The sequence below is a fragment of the Vicia villosa genome, linkage group LG2 (genome assembly GCF_029867415.1).
Source record: "Vicia villosa cultivar HV-30 ecotype Madison, WI linkage group LG2, Vvil1.0, whole genome shotgun sequence".
In the NCBI taxonomy this organism is placed as follows: Eukaryota; Viridiplantae; Streptophyta; class Magnoliopsida; order Fabales; family Fabaceae; genus Vicia; species Vicia villosa.
This window is the reverse complement of record NC_081181.1, coordinates 118,172,590-118,194,527: the sequence shown is the minus strand read 5'-3', so window position 1 is coordinate 118,194,527 and position 21,938 is coordinate 118,172,590. Positions and strand designations below refer to the sequence as shown.

General features: G+C 36.8%; 2 protein-coding genes across 2 annotated transcripts; one reads left to right on the top strand and one right to left on the bottom strand.

Moving 5' to 3' along the window:
* Nucleotides 1–1,207: 1,207 nt before the first annotated feature.
* On the top strand, nt 1,208–4,532 carry LOC131646684 (probable LRR receptor-like serine/threonine-protein kinase At3g47570). Its single transcript, XM_058916660.1, has 2 exons — nt 1,208–3,903; nt 4,016–4,532. The coding sequence occupies exons 1-2, from the start codon at nt 1,215–1,217 to the stop codon at nt 4,420–4,422; spliced, it is 3,096 nt and encodes a 1,031-aa protein (XP_058772643.1). The 5' UTR covers nt 1,208–1,214; the 3' UTR covers nt 4,423–4,532.
* Nucleotides 4,533–20,272: 15,740 nt separating this feature from the next.
* LOC131649871 (uncharacterized) lies at nt 20,273–21,714 on the bottom strand. Its single transcript, XM_058919619.1, has 4 exons — nt 21,708–21,714; nt 20,901–21,235; nt 20,706–20,858; nt 20,273–20,593 (listed from the first exon to the last, which is right to left on the bottom strand). The coding sequence occupies exons 1-4, from the start codon at nt 21,712–21,714 to the stop codon at nt 20,273–20,275; spliced, it is 816 nt and encodes a 271-aa protein (XP_058775602.1).
* Between the last annotated feature and the right edge of the window lie 224 nt (nt 21,715–21,938).

Sequence of the window (21,938 nt, the reverse complement as noted above, 5' to 3'; positions counted from 1 at the left end):
CTCGAAGAAAGAAACATATGTGGAAATGTTTAGTTTACTAGTATTTTATTATTCACCGAATTATGTTAGCAGCATTTGATTTTGTGTGTTTGTGTCCAATGTACATTTGTTTGCAACCTATACTTGTTGCAATAAATAATTATTATTGTATTGCTTTCTAATTCAATAATGTGAGAATTGATACTTCTTCCATATTTATCTTCACTCTTCTGTTATGTATTTCAATTCTCTTACAGATTGAAACTATACATGAAATGCAATTTCAAATTAGAATGACCTCTCTATTAATCTACCAAACACTTTGGTGTAACAACTATTACTTCCTTAGTTGCAATAGCCTTTTTGATTGGGTGAGTCTCTAATCCACAAACATCTTTCATACTACACTCAAGTTTTCCTTCACTGTTATGTGTTTTTTTTCCCTTTTCGATTATCATTTTGCCATGGAGATGATTCTTGCAATCTTCTACTCCCTTGTTATATTCCTCTTAGGTAATCTTGATACATAGCAGTGTCCCTTATTGCAAGATTTAGGCAATTACAAGAGATAATGACCTCCCTGACTCTCTCTTTATTCCCTTAGTGTGAAAAAAGATTAATTTATATATTTTTTGTTTCTATGTTAAAGATATTTTTAAAAAATTAAATGATTTTTTAATTACAAGTATTGTTTTGTGTTTGATTTTAAAAAAACATATATAACTAGTATTTTATAATTACTTATATTTTTATTTTGAAGCTAATACATTATTTATTTTTATAGGGCTAGCATTTCTCACTCCAAAGTCAAATTATACATACAAAAAAACTATGTCGGCAATTATTTTGTCATTTTGGTTCCACTACTATTTAAGGGTGGTTTTCAGTGTTGAGATTATGTCCATACCACTTTCCTATGGAATACAAAAACCTTATCAGATTATCTTGAAGCATTCTACTCCTAAAGTTTAAGTTTCTATCACAAATTAGTCAACTTAGAAGTATACATAGAAGAAAAATATGTCGGCAATTAACATATTGCACTGTCACTGAGTTTTGGCTCCTTTGTGCCGTGCTTCTGTCTCTTTTCATTCTCAATTGACTTTTTAATATAATCTCTTTTTTTTTTTGTTTTCAGCTTAATCAAAATTTTAACTCGCATTCTATTACCACTATATTTATACGCATGCAATTCCTCTCTATTCTCCACAACTATCCAACACAAACACTACTAAATGAAGTCCTTTTCTCTCTTGTCACCTATAATTTTATGCCTATGTCTGCTTTTTCTCTTTACCTTATGTTTTCTATCCTTTGGTCCAAACAAAATTGTGGCAGTGGCATTAGGAAATCAAACTGATCATTTGGCATTACTCAAATTCAAAGAATCAATATCCAGCGATCCTTATACAACTCTTGAATCTTGGAACTCTTCCATCCACTTCTGCATGTGGCCTGGAATCACATGCAGCCCCATGCATCAAAGAGTTATAGAGTTGAACTTAAAAGGATATGAGTTACATGGATCTTTATCTCCTCATGTTGGAAATCTCACTTTTCTGATATCTCTCAACCTTAGCAACAACAGCTTCTCTGGAGAAATTCCACAGGAGTTAGGTAAGTTGCTACAATTGCAACAACTTCGTCTCAACAATAACTCATTTGCAGGTCAAATTCCTACAAACTTGACATATTGCTCCGATCTCACGGACTTGTATTTACACAAGAACAATCTAATTGGCAAAATACCATTTGAAGTTGGCTCTTTGAAAAAGCTCCAATCATTTAGTGTTTGGCGAAACAGTTTAACCGGAGGAATCTCTTCCTTCATAGGGAATCTTTCAAGCTTAGCGCGTTTTTCATGTGATGATAACAACATACAAGGAGATATTCCACGAGAAATATGTCGCCTCAAAAACTTGTCATTTTTACTTTTGGGAGTGAACAAATTTTCTGGTACCATTCCTTCTTGTCTTTACAACATCTCATCACTTACTGTATTTTCTGTCACAGAGAATAACTTTCATGGCTCTCTTCCACTCAACATGTTCAACACCCTCCCCAATCTCCAAACTTTTTTCATTGGACAAAATCAATTTTCAGGCCCAATCCCTACTTCCATAATAAATGCATCTGCCATTATATGGTTTGATATTGGTACAAATTATTTTGTAGGACAAGTTCCAAGTTTAGGAAGGCTAGAACATTTACATTTTCTGAATTTGGAAGGCAACAATTTAGGTAGCAATTCAACTAAGGATTGGGAGTTCTTAAAAACTTTGACAAACTGTAGTGTGTTGTATGAGTTTTCTATTTGCTGTAATAACTTTGGAGGCATTCTACCAAGTTCTATAGGCAATTTATCCTCTGAGCTTGCAATACTAGATCTTGCAAATAATAGGATATCAGGAAATGTTCCTGCTGAATTAGGATCTCTAGTTGGCTTAATTAATTTGAACATGATCTATAACCAATTTGTAGGAAATATTCCAACTACTTTTGGGAAGTTTCGAGAGATGCAAAAGTTAATGTTGAGCGGAAACAAGTTTTCAGGAGATATACCGAAACTTATAGGGAACCTTAGTCAATTGTATTATTTAGATTTACATCTTAATATGTTTGAAGGAAATATTCCTCCAAGCATAGAAAACTGTCAAAAGTTACAATATCTAGATCTTTCGCATAATAAGCTTAGAGGAACCATCCCTTTAGAGGTTTTTAATCTTTTTTCCTTGTCAAATTTACTTGACTTGTCACATAACTCTTTGAGAGGTAGCTTACCAAGAGAAGTAGGTATGCTAAAAAATATCGGTTGGTTTGATGTCTCTGAGAATTGTTTATCAGGTGATATTCCTATAACTATAGGTAAATGCATAAGTTTAGAACACCTTCATTTGCAAGGGAACTCCTTCAACGGAACAATACCATCTTCTTTGGCTTCTCTCAGAGGTCTTCAATATTTAGACCTTTCAAGAAATCAATTGTCTGGATCGATCCCGGATGTTTTACAGAATATTCCTAGTTTAAAACACTTGAATATTTCTTTTAACATGTTGGAAGGTGTGGTACCAACTGACGGTGTCTTTGGAAATGCAACTCAAGTAGGATTGGTTGGAAACAAAAAGCTTTGTGGAGGTATTTCAAAGTTGCATCCACCGGCATGCCCTGTCAAGGATAGGAAACACACAAAACACAATAAATTCATGTTGGTAGTGATTAGTGTGGTTTCTTTTCTTGTCATACTTGCAGTTTTTATAACTATCTACTCGATGAGGAAAAGAAACCAGAAACGATCTTTTGATTCACCAACAATTGATCAACTAGATAAGGTTTCATACCAAGAGTTACATCAAGGAACAGATGGGTTCTCAACTAATAACTTGATCGGATCAGGAAGTTTTTGTTCTGTGTACAAAGGTAGTCTTGTGTCAGAAGATAATGTTGTTGCCATAAAGGTTTTGAACCTCAATAAGAAGGGAGCTCACAAAAGTTTTATTGCTGAATGCAATGCGCTCAAAAATATTAGACATCGAAACTTAGTTAAGATTATAACATGTTGTTCTAGTTCAGATTATAAAGGTCAAGAATTCAAAGCTTTAGTTTTTCATTACATGAAAAATGGAAGCTTAGAACAATGGTTGCATCCTGAAATTTTAAATGAAGAGCATCGAACAACATTGGACATCAGTCATAGATTAAACATCATTACTGATGTTGCTTCAGCATTACATTATCTTCATCAAGAATGTGAACAAGTGATCCTTCATTGTGACCTAAAGCCAAGTAATGTCCTTCTTGATGATGAGATGGTTGCTCATGTGGGTGATTTTGGCATAGCTAGACTTGTCTCGAACATTGGTGGTACCTCTCACAATGATACAAGTACAATCGGAATAAAAGGGACTGTTGGCTATACTCCTCCAGGTATTGATATTAATTCTTGAATCTTATATTGTCTTTTTGAATTCTCCTATGGTTTGGACACTAAATAATTTCTTAGTGATATAGTATTAACAACTTTTGCTACATGTTTTAGAGTATGGAATGGGCTCTGAAGTGTCTACATGCGGTGACATGTATAGTTTTGGAATCCTGATGTTGGAAATGCTTACTGGTAGAAGACCTACAGATGAATATTTTGAAGATGGCCAAAATCTGCGTGACTTTGTTGCAAACTCATTTCCTGATAATCTTATAAGGATTTTGGACCCAGGTATTGTATCAAGAGATACACAAGAAAAAATACAAGGTGAAATTTGTGAGAATCTTATTCCAGCGATTGACGAGGAGTGCTTAGTTTCACTTTTTAGAATTGGACTTATTTGTTCGACGGAACCACCAAACGAAAGAATGAATATTGTGGATGTGACTAAAGAGCTTAGCATAATCAGAAAAACTTTTTTCAAAGGTGAGATAAATTTATATTTTTATATGTTTATTTGAATCATTACTAACACATTATCTGTTTATGGAATAATGGATGACTTCTTTTCATTTGAATTGCAGGTGTTCGTCCTCGTAATTAGCAATTTGAAGTTGAACTGAATTTCTAAGCTTATTTGTGGAAAGATAACTGCATAAACAATGATGTTGTTATTTAGAAACTGAATGGTCTCGCTTGAAGCAAGTGTGAAAGTGCTTTAGTTTACTATTATGTATATTTTGAATCCTGTTTTCACATTTATAACAAAATCAATGTTTTCATTCCCCTTATTCTCCAATCTTATTATGTTCGTATCATGTTTTGATAATCTGTACCATAAATATTCTTCTTCTTTTAGCTACATAATTCAGACTTTTAGTGACAGTTTTTATTTGTCAAAAACAAATGAATATCAATTAAATTTGGATAATATCCTCTAAATGAATAAATGTACAAGATTAAGAGGCACATTTTTGTTTTAATGTCGGTTATCAAGAAATTAAAAATTGATTGTCTGAGTTGTTGAAACTCAACCTTAACAAGTAAAGGCATTGAGATGAATAAGAGAAAATGGTATCCAACATTTTCATTACTCAAAAATCTCACTTGATACAGGAGTGTATGGTTACTTATATATCAAGTAAGTGTAACTAGCTAACTCCTAACCAATTAGTAACTAACTTGGTTAATTATTTTTCAGTTTCGAATCTCTATCAACAAGTTTAACTACATTCTCTTCTGAATTGTTACATTTAACATTCCCCTCAGGCTAGAATGTATACCAATCATTCCTAACTTGGCTTTAAGATTGTTGAATGGACTCGGGTCCAATGACTTGTGAGTATATCAGCAACTTGCTCCGTTGAAGTGACAGATAATAGATGTACTACACTTGTTAACACTATATCTCTTAGCACATGGCAATCAATTTCTATATGTTTTGTTCTCTCATGGGATACTAGATCTACAGTTATGTGCAAAGTAGTTTATTGTTGCAATAGATGATGATTGACATGTGATGTGATATCTGAAAGTTATTGAGTAAGTAGAGAATACATTGACCTTTCTCAAGTTGCTTGGGCCAATGCTGTATACCTTGCCTCTGATGATGATTGTGACAATACAACCTATTTCTTGCTTTTCCAGCTAATGAGAGATTTGTCGAGAAAGAAATATACGCTTGTGGTTAATCTTCATGTGTTAGGACATGCCCCCCATTCAAAATCAGAGAAACCTTTGAGACACAATGTAGAGGATGAGCTGAAGAATAGACATTGTCCTAGATTGTTTTTGAGGTATCTTAACACATGTAGACACATGAAATTGGTTAAGTTTACTTACTACATAAGCTATCTAGAAATTGGCTAGTATATACTTGTCATTAGGAGCATCGGGAAATTGGCTAAGTTTAGTTACTACATAACTATCTCAGGCCTGGAGTGAGTGAGTACAATAATATGCTAATGAGTCTTTTATATGCAGTAGGTTCTGAGAGAGGTTTGCCATATGTTTTGTGAAGTTACATATTGGGCTGCATTGGTGTAGTGCATGGCTTGGCTCCAATAACTCATGCATCATGTATTAAGTCTAAAGCATGCTTTATTTGACAAAGAGATGTGTCATTTATAGTTCGAGCCACTTCAAAACCTAAGAAGTATTTCAATACTCCTAAGTCTTTTTTTTTTTTTTTTTTTTCTATAAGCAAGGAAAATATATAAGGGAGAACTAGGGGTTCTCCAACCCGAGTACAAAGTCGACCCAAAGCCGACAAAAAGCAATATTACAACCAATTACAATTACTTCAAATAAGACCAAGGGTCTTTATAGAAATCGTAAAAGCTACAATTGGAATATGTAATATTGCCAAAAGTTGACCATCTCCAAGCCAAAAACTTGATGCTCCACACCATGTTATTTATGTTCCACACTTCATTCCTAAAACAAAAAGCATTCCTAGTCAACCAAATAATCCAAGTGGTGGCTAACCAAAACACCCCCAATTTGCCGCTTTTAACCTTATTCACACGGCTCAACAAGTGCCATTCCAAGAAAAACGGGAAGCACTCTTCCTCCGACCAACCCAAAAAACCCACCCACATAGCAATTTCTTTCCACACCAACTTAATCACAAAACATTTAGAAAACAAATGATCCGCCTCTTCGACATGAGAATTGCAAAAAATGCACATAGAATTAGCAAGATCCAAATTAATACCTCTATACATCAACATATCTTTTGTTGGTAACCTATTCAAAAAAAGTCTCCAACCAAAAGCCTTAATCTTTAACGGAATGTCCGCTTTCCAAATCAAGTTGAAAGCCACATCACCCTTGGCCGGTGGGCCAAAAGGAATACGCCTAGAAGAATATAAGCCATAACAAGATGAAACCGAATAACCGCTATTCAAGTCCAACAACCACACCACCTCATCCTTCGCATCATTCAAGCTACCGAAATTCTCTAAAAGATCCTTCAACATCGAAAGAGAAAATAAAAAGTCTGCATCCCTTCCGACCACCGATATACCAAGATCTCCCCACTTCCACACCCCCTCTAACCACCCTCCCATAACCGCAACCGACACCTTTTTTAAAGAAGAGGCCAAAAAAAGATCCGGAAAAAAATCTTTTAATAAACCATTATTCCACCAACAAGATTCCCAAAAAGGGGTATTAAAACCATTACCAACCTTAAACTTACAATACTCAACAATGGGATCACAATGCAACGGATTAGAAGAAACACTAACCTTTGAAATATCTCTCCACCAAAAAGAAGAAGAAGCATGATTGGAAATGTCTCCATCGCAAAATAATTGCAAACACAAATCGCCATACCGAGCCTTTAACACCTCTAACCACATGGACTTATTACCTTGAGCAATCCTCCATCTCCACTTGTTCAAGAGAGCCAAATTAAAGTCGCCTATATTCTTTATTCCCAAGCCACCTTTTTCTTGAGGACGGGTCACTCCTTTCCAACCGACCCAATGAATTTTCTTCTTTTCCTCCTCTCCTCCCCACAAAAAATTGCTTTGAATAGATGTCACAACTTTAGCCACTTTTGTCGGCATCTTATAAAAAGACAAAGTGAAAATTGCTAAAGAACTCAAGATAGACTTCAAAAGAGTAATCCTACCACAGAGATTAAGCAATCTATTCTTCCAACCCGCTAGTCTCTTTTTCATTTTCTCCACTAAAGGTGACCAAGTCGCTTCCTTCCTAGGATTGCTCCCAATCGGAATACCAAGAAAAAGAAAATTACTACTTTCAATCTTACAAGAAAGATAGTAAGCCGCGGCATCCAAAAAAAGAGGAGACACGTTAATACCTATTAACTTGCTTTTGTGAAAATTTATACCGAGACCCGAAACTAATTCGAAAGATCTCAACACAATCTTTAACGCCTTGACATGTTTCCAAGACCCCTTTCCAACCAACAAAGTGTCGTCCGCAAATTGAAGAATATCCACCCCACATCTTCTATTAATTTCAAAATTCTCAAATTCACCTATCTCACTAGATTTTCTCACTAGTCTAGCAAGAGCCTCCGCTACCAAAACAAAAAGAAAAGGAGATAAAGGGTCGCCTTGTCTTAAACCTTTTTTAACACCAAATTCCTTAGTTGGACTACCATTAACCATAACCGACATGTTGCTCTTGAAAACCAATATCTCCATCCACTTCCTCCATTTATTTCCAAAGCCCATTTTAACCAAAAGATACCGAAGAAAGTTCCATGAAACTTTATCGTATGCCTTTTCAAAATCAACTTTAAAAAGAAGACAAGAGCCCCCCTCCTTTCTAGCAAAATCAACCACTTCATTTGCCACTACAACTCCATCAAGTAATTGTCTACCCGGGACGAAAGCACTTTGACAATGCGAAACTATCGAATGCAACACTTTTTTCAATCTTCCCGCCAACACCTTAGCCACCACTTTATACATACAACCTACTAAGCATATAGGCCTATAGTCATCCAAACAAAGATGGTTGGAACCCTTCGGAATCAAAGCTAAGAATGAAGAAGTTATTACCTTAGACAATTCGCCACCTTTGAAGACATAATCAAAAAACTTCATAAAATCACTTCGCAAGAAGGACCAACAATTTTTAATGAAAAGAAAGGAGTATCCGTCCGGCCCCGGACTCTTAGAACCACCACAATTCCCAACCGCTTCCAATATTTCTTCCTCTTGAAAAGGTCTCTCAAGCCAAACTTTCTCATCCTCTCCGATGCTATCAAAGTCAATCCCATCGAGACTAATGGATACATCTTCAACACCACCAAATTTTCTAGAAAAATGTTGAAACACTTCCTCCTTTATACTTTCCACCGAATCTAACACTCCACTACAAGAATTGATAGGACCGATGTGATTACGGCTTCTTCTCACCTTCATGACTTTATGAAAAAAACCACTATTAGCATCCCCCTCATTAAGCCATTTCATTCTAGATTTTTGAACAAGCATGTTCTCTTTAATTCTCAACCTTGACCAAAATCTACTAGTAGCTTCCCTTCTATCTTTTAATATTTCGGGATAAAGGTCTTCCCCCTCTATTTCCAATCTATCATCCCCCAAATTAATATCTCTCGCTCCTTCCTCTATCTCCAAGTCCATCTTGCCAAAAACTTCTTTATTCCACCACTTTAATCTTCCTTTCAAACGAAATAACTTTTCTTTCAAAACGAAGTCTCCTCTACCTTCCACCTTAATGTCGTTCCATTCCTTTTCAACAAAAGGCAAGAAAGAATCGAAAGAGAACCACTCATTGTTAAACTTGAATGGTTTTGGACCCCAATCCTCTTTATCTACTTCTAACCATATAGGACAATGGTCGGATATGTCTCGATCACCCACGACTTGACCCACCACTCCCCATTCATTCACAATGTTTTCCGAAATAAGAAATCTATCAATCCTACTAATCGAGATTCCGTCGCCGCTATACCAAGTATACTTTTTACCTTTACAAGGCATATCCACCAACTTGCTTTCTTCTATAAAATCCGCAAACTCCTTCATCTCGGTTGTGTTGGAATTGGAATTGGAAACCACACCCCTACCTTTTCTCTCATGACAATTCTTTGTGGTGTTGAAATCGCCCCCCCACAATCCATTCACCATCCTTGTTCGCTTCTTTCAACTCCAAAATCCTTTTCCATAAAGCTCTCTTTTTTGAAAGGTCGCAAGGAGAGTAAATGTTCATCAAGTAATAAAGTTTATTACACTTCAAGAATTTGATACCAAGGTATCCCTCTCCCTTGAATCTAGCAACCACCTCCATGTCATCCTCCTTCCATATCGTTAATATACCTCCCGACCTACCAACCGAATTGGAGAACGAGTATCCTACCCCATTACTCCTCCAAAAACTCTTCGCCACCCACTCGTGCATATTCGTAATTTTAGTTTCTTGAATCAAAAAAATATCCGCCTTGCTCTTAGAAAGTAATGTGCTAATCCTTTTCCTCTTCAAAGGATTACCCCCTCCTCTAATATTTAAAGTGCCAATTAACATAAAGTCCCTTTTTTGTTCTCCTTCCTACTTGCCTTTCTAAGTTTCGCCTCATTTTCCATATCCTCCAATTTCTTCATAACCTCATCTTCCCCACCATGATTAACAACACCCATAGCTTCCATTGCTTTCCACACTTTAGAACCCGCCTCACAATCTAAGTTACCCCACAAACGACGGTTGTTCCTAGAAATGTCCCCAAAGTCACTAATATCGGAAGGAGAAAAATCTGGAAATCCTCCCGAAGTCAAAACCGGCACTGTTTTGGAAGAAACAGCCACTGCCACCTTAGATCCCCCTCCGGCCGAAGACGACCTGTTATCGGTATGTCTCCTCCCACACCCTTTCATATCTCTACCTTTGTTCTTATTAAGAAGCAACACAGATTTATGGTGAAGAGAACCCCCCACCTCAGACAGATGTTTAACAGAAAGTTTCCTGACTAATTGTTTTTTGTTCTTCTTAACCTTATCAATGGCCCCATCGAATGACATAGAGCAAGAAGGACGAAGTCGCTGCCCCTCCCCCACTTCCACAGGATCAACAATTGCAAAAGGAAAGTTACCCTCGGCAACCCCGTTGCCATTGCCCAGAACCGCCTCAGTGTTACAGTGGTCACTGTTTGGAACGCAAGATGTTGAATCTGAAATCGAATCGGAAGCTTCGAAAGGTCGAGAATCAAGGGTGCAGCAATCCTTCAAAACAATACCTCCAGCCATCCCCGAAACAACGCCCTCCGCGCCGTCAGCATTCTCGCCCTTCCCTGAAATAGTGCCTCCAACCTTCCCCGATACAACTCCCTCCGCGCCATCAGCCTTCACGCCCTCCCCTAAAACCGTTGCTGCAAAAGCAGAAGCAACGTTCTCCCCTACAGGCGCAAGAACCGGGCCAAACTCACTCTCCAATGGCAACTGGTCTGAATTTCCCTTACCAGAATCTTCCCCCGGTATGCTACAGCAATCGGATAGAAAATCCGAGGAAATAGAATCGGAATCAGAACCGGAAGCAGATGAGAAAGAGGAAAGCTTACTAGTTTCGAAGTTACGAAATCCGCTATCTTCCTTGAAAAATAAATCGTAATGGATGCCATCCACCATAACTGTACCCCTCTGTTCTAGCTTAAAGGCAATCGGGACTTCAATGAGCATCCTCGCAACGTCAAAAGAAGCTCCATTCGCAGTATGATCGTCAACGCAAATCAATTTCCCTAAAGAATTTCCCAAAGCCGCCAAGAAATCCGAGTTCCAAGCATGAGGAGGGATGCCGAAAATAGAGATCCATATAGACCTGCCTGCCTCTAACTCTCCATGGCTCCACACCTTCACCTCCGAAAAACAATTATTCCACCACAGTTCTTCGCCTTCAATCAACTTCGAGATTATCCCCTCCTCCGATTCTTCGAGCAAACAAAGAGAACCACTAATCGGCGACACCTAAGTCTTCGATACTTAACTCGTCATTCAAAAGATTTTTAAGGTACTTGATTTCTGTAAAGTCAGTTCCTCCTAAGACCAAACATCCATATATACAAAGATGAATGTAAAGCCTTTGGAAGAATTATTAGTGAAAAGTGAATAATCAGCTTTGGATTTGATAACCTGAGGAAGTGAGTGTGTTGTTTAATTTTGTGTTACATTGTCTACTTCTTGCTTCAAAACATAGAGTGTTCTTTGCAATTTCCACACAAGATTAGGTTGTGACAAGTCAAGACCTGGAGGAGCTTGCATGTAAACTTCTTCATTGAGATCTCAATGAAGGAAAGTTGTGTTGACATCAAGTTGAAAAAGAGGCCAATTCTGAACTGCTGCAATGGGCATGAGAACTCTGATTGTAGTCATTTTTACAACAGGACTGAAAGTGTCCATATAATCTGTTATGGACCGGCCAAAGACCCTATTCCGAAAGGCCGAATCCATCTCAATCCCTCTCTACTCAGCTCAAATATAAAAAACAGTTCACATGCAATGAGAAGGTACACACTCTCTGATCTCTAATATCACTACACTCATCTTAAATCTTAAATTGACTAGGGCGTTGGAGTGCTAACCATGCAGGTCCTCCCCGTGCAGTCGTAACGGGATCAGATCCATAGTTCAAGATCAGCAGCTACCCCACTCACTTCATTTATGGTTCCTTCGTGGAGCTAGATCATCCATTTCTATTTCCCGAATGGAACAGTGGCGCCGTCTGTGGGAAACGAATTTCGATTCCTGCGATTTGCGCAATTTCATATCTAGTTTCCAATTCACTAGTTCATAGCCTTCTTAGGTTACCGAATCAGAAGCACATTCAATTTTGATTTCAACGGTTTCTATGAATTATATTCAGTTTTCAATTTCATCGTTCACTGCTCCATCACATATCTGAATCAAGAAGCACTTAAAATTAAATGTCGAGATTCAGAGTAACAGGTGCGACAAATCATCTTCTCATACGTGATTCTTGTCGTCGAGATCCCTGATTTTTGGGAGAAATCGACATAATGGAAGAAGAAAGGAATTCAAACCAAGATCTAGGATTGCACCGGGGTCTGGAGAAAATTTCCATGAATTTTTGGAAAAAGCCTTGCAATCTGCCTCCTGACCTGGTTGCGCTCGTACTTTCTGCCACTACCGAGGCAATTACAGGGAGGATATAAAAAAGATATGACAAGTTCTTAGCTAATAATGCTCGGATACCGTAAGTTCATAGCTAACAGCAGGCGTTAATTCAGTACCTGGTGAGTCTTGTGGATACCTCAGGATAATCACTTAAGGGTCCGAGGAAAGCTAACTAGTAGGAAAGATTCACCATAGAAGCACCTCGGATCTTCTTGAGGTAGAGACCCAGACCAGAACTGGAAGAAAATCAGTCTCTCTTAGCTCAATAATCGTCAAGCGCCTCACATAAGCATCGAATAGAGCGATTTGATGAATGCAAAAATCAGAGTCCGACCCCTGATTAAATTCAATGAAGCAGTCGGCCGCCTAACATACACTGGCACAAAAACGCGAGCCAAGCCACCTCAGACACCTTCCACCCGAAGGAGACATTCCTAAGCCTGATGTACATTCAGCCTAAAGCCGCAAGGAAGTGTAACAAGTAAAGACCTCAGACACCGTCCGGCCAATCTGAGGTCACTGTTTGAGTTATCATCCCCAGCAGCTAGTTATTTATTTGTAAAAAATTCAATTCAATATCAACACGCGCGCGCGCGCGCACACACACACAGACATATATATATATATATCCCTCTATTCTGTGCTTCTCTGTTTCTTTCTGCCATAATTTACAGAACATGAGAACAAAGACAAGATGCATGAAAATGTTTTTGATATGAACATAACGCACTTCTGCAATTCCAATACGGCATAGTGTACTCCGAGCTCATTGTGTATCCGATACAGAATTAACACACTTATGCTATTTCGATACGGCTTAAGCGTACTCCGAGATCATTGTGTATATGATACGGACTTAACACATGTGCGACTCTGCAATTCTGTTACGGCTTAAAACATATTCCTTGCCCCATTGTGTATCTAATACAGACTTTATATAACTCCGTGATTCTGATACGACTCAAATGCATACCTTGCATCAGACGCTTATTAAACTCATTTTTTGAATAGGTGATGCACCCACCCACCCCTCCTTGGATCTAGCCAACACCAGGGTGTAGGTGGTGCAGCCTAAAGACGTCCACCTCGATCGGAGCCAAGCCTTAGAGACAGGGACGGGGATCCTACTCTTGGTCGGGGAACAGTCCTTTGTGACGCAGAGCATAGTTCAAAATATGTTTTCATGACCTCAACTTCGTCTATCACTGGCATCGCTCAAGATGCGAAAACAAATCGCCAAGTGGGATATATGTTTATCCAAATCCATACACTATTAATACTACCGCTAAAGACAACAAGCAAATATTACAACCAAAAATGATAGATGACGCCATTCAATGCACCGAGTTGCAAGAGAATAAGAAAAATGTTGGAAGCATATCTGCCATCTCACTACAATTAAATACGCCGCTTCTTTCGCAACGAAAGCAATAAAGGCTCTTACACCCACAACAAATAATCCGCCATCTCCTACAAACGCCAATGGTCCGAACTGATTTCTAAAAGTAAATACTCCCTCAGTCTCATAATAAGTGTTTTATTTGAACTTTGCACGGTTCTTAAGAAAATGATTAGATGTGTTGATTTTAATAAAAAAAAATTAGTATCATTTACTAAAGTACCCTTATTTATTATAGGTAGTGGAGTAGTTGAAAAACGTGAAAGTTAATATATATGGGTATAGTAGTGGGAAAAAATAATAAATGTTGCATTGGTATTCTAAAGAGACATTTATTTTGAGACATAGAAAAAGTGCAAATGAGACACTTATTATGAGACGGAGGGAGTAAAGATTTTGCAGATAAAGAAAGCAAGTTCATAACTATAACAGATCGTGAATAACAATAATGATAAAGCAAATCAGGCACAAACCTCTAAAGCTAAACAATATTTGGGATATCAATGTAAAATATTTTATTAAATATTCAAAATTGTTACACCCAAGGCATGAAAGCCCGAGAAACTTTGCATGAAATAAATAATACATCGCAAAAAGAAAATCAAGCCGGAGCATTTGAAGCCGAAGCATCGGGACCACCTCCTTTATTCACACCAGAAGTGAGCTTAAATGGGTCCAGCGCCTCGGAAGAAATTACGACATCAAGACAGAGCTTCCTTGCTTGCTCTACCACTCGTTCTCGGATTCTGAGCACATCCTGCATAGTATGCTAAAGAGTATCATGGAATGTTTGTCTCATATTGGCCACATCGCCCTGAAGAGTCTTCAAGGCATCATGGGGTGGATGCTAAGATGATCATATTTGCACTCATACCTATTTATTTTCGTGGGTAATTATCCAAACTCATACTCGTATCAATTTGACGAGATTTTATCCATCTGTATTAAATATTTTTTATGGGTATTCATTGATGATGAGTCAAATTTCTCTCTCTTAAAAAAGAAAGATCACAAGCTAGTCATTTGCTACAAGCAGGTTCGACCCTGCACATGTGCACTACACTGCACATGTGCATGTGCAGCGAGCGTTACAACACTCGACCTCAAATCTCAAGGACCCGATTTTTTTATAATTTCATCCATAACGAAAATAATTTATACTTTTAAAATTATTTGATTTTTTGGTGTAATATTTAATTATTAAAATTATAAATTTTATTTTAAAAAATTTTAGATTAAAACTAGATTTCTAAAGGAAGGAGCATATGAATAGCGATTGTTCCAAACTAGCCAAACGAAATAGAAAGTCATACTAAGAAAACAAAAACTAAAGGAAAGAGGGCATAATATTACAAATGAGTTAAGCTAACTGAATTTCCTATTTCTACATGAAATTTTCGTGATACGGACTTAACACATTTATGTGATTTCGATACGGATTAAAGCACACCATCTTCATGAATGTGTCAAAGATACATATGCGACTCTGCAATTCTGTTACGGCTTAAAACACATTCCTTGCCCCATTGTGTATCTAATACAGATTTTATATAACTCTGTGATTCTGATACGACTCAAATGCATACCTTGCATCAGACACTTATTAAACGCATTTTTTGAATAGGTGATGCACCCACCCACCCCTTGTTGGATCTAGCCAACACCAGGGTGTAGGTGGTGCAGCCTAAAGACGTCCACCTCGATCGGAGCCAAGCCTTAGAGACATGGACGGGGATCCTACTCTTGGTCGTGGAACAGTCCTTTGTGACGCAGAGTAGGGGTGATCGTATCTGAACCAATCCAAAAGCAAAACCGCAAATCGAACCAATCCAAACCGAAACCGCAAAAAACCGCGTTTGGTTTGGATGATTTTGGATGGTTTTTGGACTGAACCGCATGGTTTGGTTTGGTTTGCGGTTTTTATTTCACGAAACCGAACGGAACCGAACCAAACCGCATATTTAACTTAAGTTTTAAATTTTTATAATTAATTTATTATCTTTCCAAATTCAATTGAACACAGCCACATCTAACGTTTTGAATTTTAATAAATAATTTATTAACTTAAGTTTTGGCATAATCCACTTAATTTTTGTATTTTATATATATATATATATATATATATATATATATATATATAATTCTCTCCTGTCTAATATATGTATTTCATTTATAATGTATTTTTAGTTCTCTATTGTTCTTGTAATATAATTTCTTTTGTATGGTATAATATCATATATTATATTGACATTGAATTACTTTCCTTTTTCCTTTTATTTCAGTACATTTTTATTTTATAGTGTAAACCGCAGTCAACCGAACCGATCCTAACCGCATTGGTTTGGTTTGGTTTGGTTTGGATGACTTTTTAAAAATCAACCGAACCAAACCGAACCGCATGCATTTTTATCTCGCGGTTAGGATGACTTTTATGCTCAAAACCGAACTAAACCGCACCGCGAACACCCCTAACGCAGAGCATAGTTCAAAATATGTTTTCATGACCTCAACTTCGTCTATCACTGGCATCGCTCAAGATGCGAAAACAAATCGCCAAGTGGGATATATGTTTATCCAAATCCATACACTATTAATACTACCGCTAAAGACAACAAACAAATATTACAACCAAAAATGATAGATGACGCCATTCAATGCACCGAGTTGCAAAAGAACAAGAAAAATGTTGGAAGCATATCTGCCATCTCACTACAATTAAATACGCCGCTTCTTTTGCAACGAAAGCAATAAAGGCTCTTACACCCACAACAAATAATCCGCCATCTCCTACAAACGCCAATGGTCCGAACTAAATTCTAAAAGTAAATACTCCCTCCGTCTCATAATAAGTGTTTTATTTGAACTTTGCACGGTTCTTAAGAAAATGATTAGATGTGTTGATTTTAATAAAAAAAATTAGTATCATTTACTAAAGTACCCTTATTTATTATAGGTAGTGGAGTAGTTGAAAAACGTGAAAGTTAATATATAGGGGTATAGTAGTGGGAAAAAATAATAAATGTTGCATTGGTATTCTAAAGAGACATTTATTTTGAGACATAGAAAAAGTGCAAATGAGACACTTATTATGAGACGGAGGGAGTAAAGATTTTGCAGATAAAGAAAGCAAGTTCATAACTATAACAGATCGTGAATAACAATAATGATAAAGCAAATCAGGCACGAACCTCTAAAGCTAAACAATATTTGGGATATCAATGTAAAATATTTTATTAAATATTCAAAATTGTTACACCCAAGGCATGAAAGCCCGAGAAACTTTGCATGAAATAAATAATACATGGCAAAAAGAAAATCAAGCCGGAGCATTTGAAGCCGAAGCATCGGGACCACCTCCTTTATTCACACCAGAAGCGAGCTTAAATGGGTCCAGCGCCTCGGCAGAAATTACGACATCAAGACAAAGCTTCCTTGCTTGCTCTACCACTCGTTCTCGGATTCTGAGCACACCCTGCATAGTATGCTAAAGAGTATCATGGAATGTTTGTCTCATATTGGCCACATCGCCCTGAAGAGTCTTCAAGGCATCATGGGGTGGTTGCTAAGATGATCATATTTGCACTCATACCTATTTATTTTCGTGGGTAATTATCCAAACTCATACTCGTATCAATTTGACGAGATTTTATCCATCTGTATTAAATATTTTTTATGGGTATTCATTGATGATGAGTCAAATTTCTCTCTCTTAAAAAAGAAAGATCACAAACTAGTCATTTGCTACAAGCAGGTTCGACCCTGCACATGTGCACTACACTGCACATGTGCATGTGCAGCGAGCGTTACAACACTCGACCTCAAATCTCAAGGACCCGATTTTTTTATAATTTCATCCATAACGAAAATAATTTATAGTTTTAAAATTATTTGATTTTTTGGTGTAATATTTAATTATTAAAATTATAAATTTTATTTTAAAAAATTTTAGATTAAAACTAGATTTCTGAATTGATTAGAGACCCTGACTATGAGTATGGCAAGTCGGTGCATATGAATAGCGATTGTTCCAAACTAGCCAAACGAAATAGAAAGTCATACTAAGTAAACAAAAACTAAAGGAAGGAGGGCATAATATTACAAATGAGTTAAGCTAACTGAATTTCCTATTTCTACATGAAATTTTCGTGATATCATATTACCCTCAATCAGTTATAGTTGACTATTTCTGAAAAAACCTTGGCAATTATTGAAATTTTGGTTCTAATTGTGACCGTATAAAATTAAGAAAGAAACCAGTTCAACTTTTTTTTTTTCTTTCAATTCTTAGGTCATATAGGGCAGCACGCCTTAGATTGAAACCATAATGGAAGCTACAATTCTAAATCCACTAACTCAATTTCAATTCCACTATTTGAAAACTAAACACTAACTCAATTTCAATTCCACTATTTGAAAACTAAGTTAGTGGAAATTGAGCAAAAGTCATATATATTAGTCTAGAGCAGTTAGTGGAAATTGAGTGAAAGTCATATATATTAGTCTAGTACAGTTAGTGGAAATTGACTAAAAGTCCATATAGTACAATTCACGATCCAAGCTACACATAATTGTGTGTATTGTATGTGTCACGTGCATCCGAAATAAACTCTTTAAGATTCTACATGCCACCTCCAAAATTATATCAAGCAATCTCCCTATTTTTTTCTAATTTCAAAATTACACTTTTAAGAAATTAATAATTTTTTAACTAAATTTTTTATATAAAAATCAAAATTTTCAGTATCTACTAAATTGCCAGTAATTCATTTGACATTTTCGGTACCTTACAAAAGTTTTGTAAATTTCAAAATTTACCAGTCTGTACTGAAAATTTAATTGTTAATTGAAATTTCTGGTAGTGTATTTAGTCAAATTTTTTTGACATTCAGAATTTTTCAGACAATTTTGTAGGGCTATGATTTCACCGATAATTTTGTATGGTCTAGAATGAATCCAAAATTCTATAAATAGAGGCATATGTTATAGAGAAATCTAAAAAAAAAACATCTCTTCCTCAATTTCTAGTAAAGACAGAAGTGTATTTCAACAGAAACAATCCTTCCGTTGAGTTCAAGCTTCTGGAAGGCGTCTCATCTCTCCCCAGCTTAACAAATAAGTTGAATGAATTGTTGTCAGATACCGAGAACAAGAGGGTGAGAAAGATCAAGTTTCATGAAGATTTGGTTGAAAGTAATTGAAGGGTGAAATATAACCCGGTTGAGTTGAAGACTGATGAAGATGTGACGGCCATGGGGAAATTATTTCGTCGTAGCATAACTAAGGGGCAGATTGAGTTTCATGCGCATATTTCTGTTGGCTGGAGATTTCGTTTAGAGGAAATATTTTTTGAAGAGTTAGAATTCGAAGAAAGATGGTTACTGATGACCATTTCTGAGATTGAATATGGCTACTGATGGCCATGTTTCGAGGATGTTGTTTAAGTTGGAGTGAAGATGGTTAGAATCGGAGCTAATTCGAAGTGAATTATCTTTAAGACTTAAACATTTTGCGAAATACGAAGGGTACTGAAGCTTGACGTGTATTCGTGGCATTCTCGGTTCTGATCACGTTGCCACGTATCGAAAGAGGATTCACGCGGGAGGATTTGAATTTCGAAATAGTCTGTGTAACCGAACAAGGACAGATGGCATCCCAGGGATTCATGTGAGCAACATGGCATCAGATTAGTGTAGGACCGTTAGGGTCGAAATTAGTATAAATAAGGGTCTTAATGTTAGGATTCCGTGTGTTCATTTTGTACAAATCACTCACAAATTACTCAAGTATCAAGTGTTTAGAGAACGAGTTCACTGAGAAATGTACGTATGACACCAACACCATTTTAAATACATTTGTATCTTTCTTTATTCAAGTATCTTTTCAGTTCCTTTGTCTTTTTCGTTTAACTTTCATTTCGAAGCATTTTTTACATTTCTGCATTTAACATTCTTGCACGTTATATTCTTGCACTTTACATTTTTGCAATTTACACGCTTTTTTATGTTTTCTTTGTCGAAGTTATATTAACACGTATAACAACTGTTGTTTCACATGAATAGTCATACGATCATATCACAAACAAGTTTTTCGAAGCCAGAACAATCAAACATGAACCAAATCATATTAAAAGACAATTGTTTGACTATGTCCTAGGATCAATCTAGTCGATCCTGTGAGTAACCAAAGTATATTTTATAGTTTGGAGGACTAGCGGTTGTTTACCGGAAATCACCGTAAACAATTTCAAGATTTGTCGACGACTAGCGGTTGTTTGGCTAATCTTGTGAAAATCTCACCATCCAGGTTTATCAAATCCATGAGATTATCCACAATCATAGCGATCATCTAGAGACGATCCTGGTCATCTGAGCCTGATGGAGGTGGTGGTGGAGACACGTCATCAGCCAGTAGCTGGGAAGCATATGAGTACACATCATCCAAAGTGATAGTCATCTCTCCAAATGGAAGATGAAAGGAAGATGTCTTCGAGTGCCACCGCTTAATAAAAACAGACACAAGGGAGGCGTCAAGCATGGTCAATGAGCAATCGGAGAACTCTAGCAGACGAAAATAATATACAATACGACTGACCTGCTCAGGCATCAGACTTAGAGGGGACTTCTTCAACTTCGACCCTTGTGATGCGACCTTCAGCAGCGGACGCTCCTATAGAAAACAAAGTTAAAAAAATTATTAGTAAAATTTCGACACATCACCGAACCATAATAAATATTTTGAAAATAAAAAATTATAACATATATACCTCTCCTTGTCATACTTTGTATGCGAGATGGGAAGCATACCTTGTGAGCACAGATCGGTCACTAGGCCCTCCTGGGAAGGCTTCATTTGTGTAAACAGATGCCTCCGCAGAAGCACGAGTCGTTGCCTTTATATCTATGGGAGTAGCAACCTCATCGACAACAGAAACCTACTCAGCCGCAGCATATACCTCTTCATCTGGAATAGGAACCTGCTCAGCTGCAACAAGTACCTCCTCCACATCAACATGAACCTGCTCAGCCTCAACAGGTACCTCCTCAACAGGAATAGGAACTTGTACCTCCTCCACAATAATAGCAATCGGCTCAGCCTCCACATGAGCACGCTCCTCCACAATAATAGAAACACTAGCAGCTCGTCGTTGGGGTGCACAAAATTGCCCCTGCTTCTGCTCAGCCATCTGTTTTCGGTGAGAATCAGTTGGAGCATGTCTTTCAGCCCGTAGTTGGGAAGCCTCGGTCTCAGCAGTTCTAGCGGCAGCTGCCGCTCTATCTGTGGTCCTATCGACAATGGTATTGTCCTTTCCTATGGTCCTCAATAAAAAAACATTAATAAAATTTGTGAAAAACAAAAAAAAAAATGAGAAAACAAAAAATTTTAACTGCCGAAAATTTCAAAATTTTCGCAATTTTTCAAAAAAAATCAACTACCGGAAATTTTAGAATTTCCAATCAATTCTACCAGAATTTTTTGGAAGTTCACTATTTTTTTCCAAAGAATTTTCGGTATTGAGGTGAAATTTCCGATATCCTACTTACTATTTTCTAAGAATTTTCGTTATGTAGTTGAAATTTTTGATATCGCCCAAGATTTTTCAAAAAAAATTATTTTTAAACGTGAATTTTTGAAATGGTAGAAAATTTGAGTAAGATTATAATAGAAATTTCATCGAATTTAGGGGGTGCCAAATATAACTTAGGGTGGCATGTAGAATGCTAAAACTCTTTGATGCAACTAGATATAAACTATTTGATGCAACTCCATGCAAGGCCCATACCAGTCATTTAGAGACTTGAACCAAATTTTATGAGGCTCTAAAATATATTTTAAAAGCTTTAATTTTTATGGTTGTTAAGAGTTTAATCAAAGACAAAAAAAAAACATGAAGTCTTCCTTTAACCTACTCTACTATGAGAATATATTTAATTTATATATTATTTTATATATTTATAACTAAATTAAATTGTTTTTAGACCTTATTTTGGCCCAAAATTTTTAGGTTTAAGGC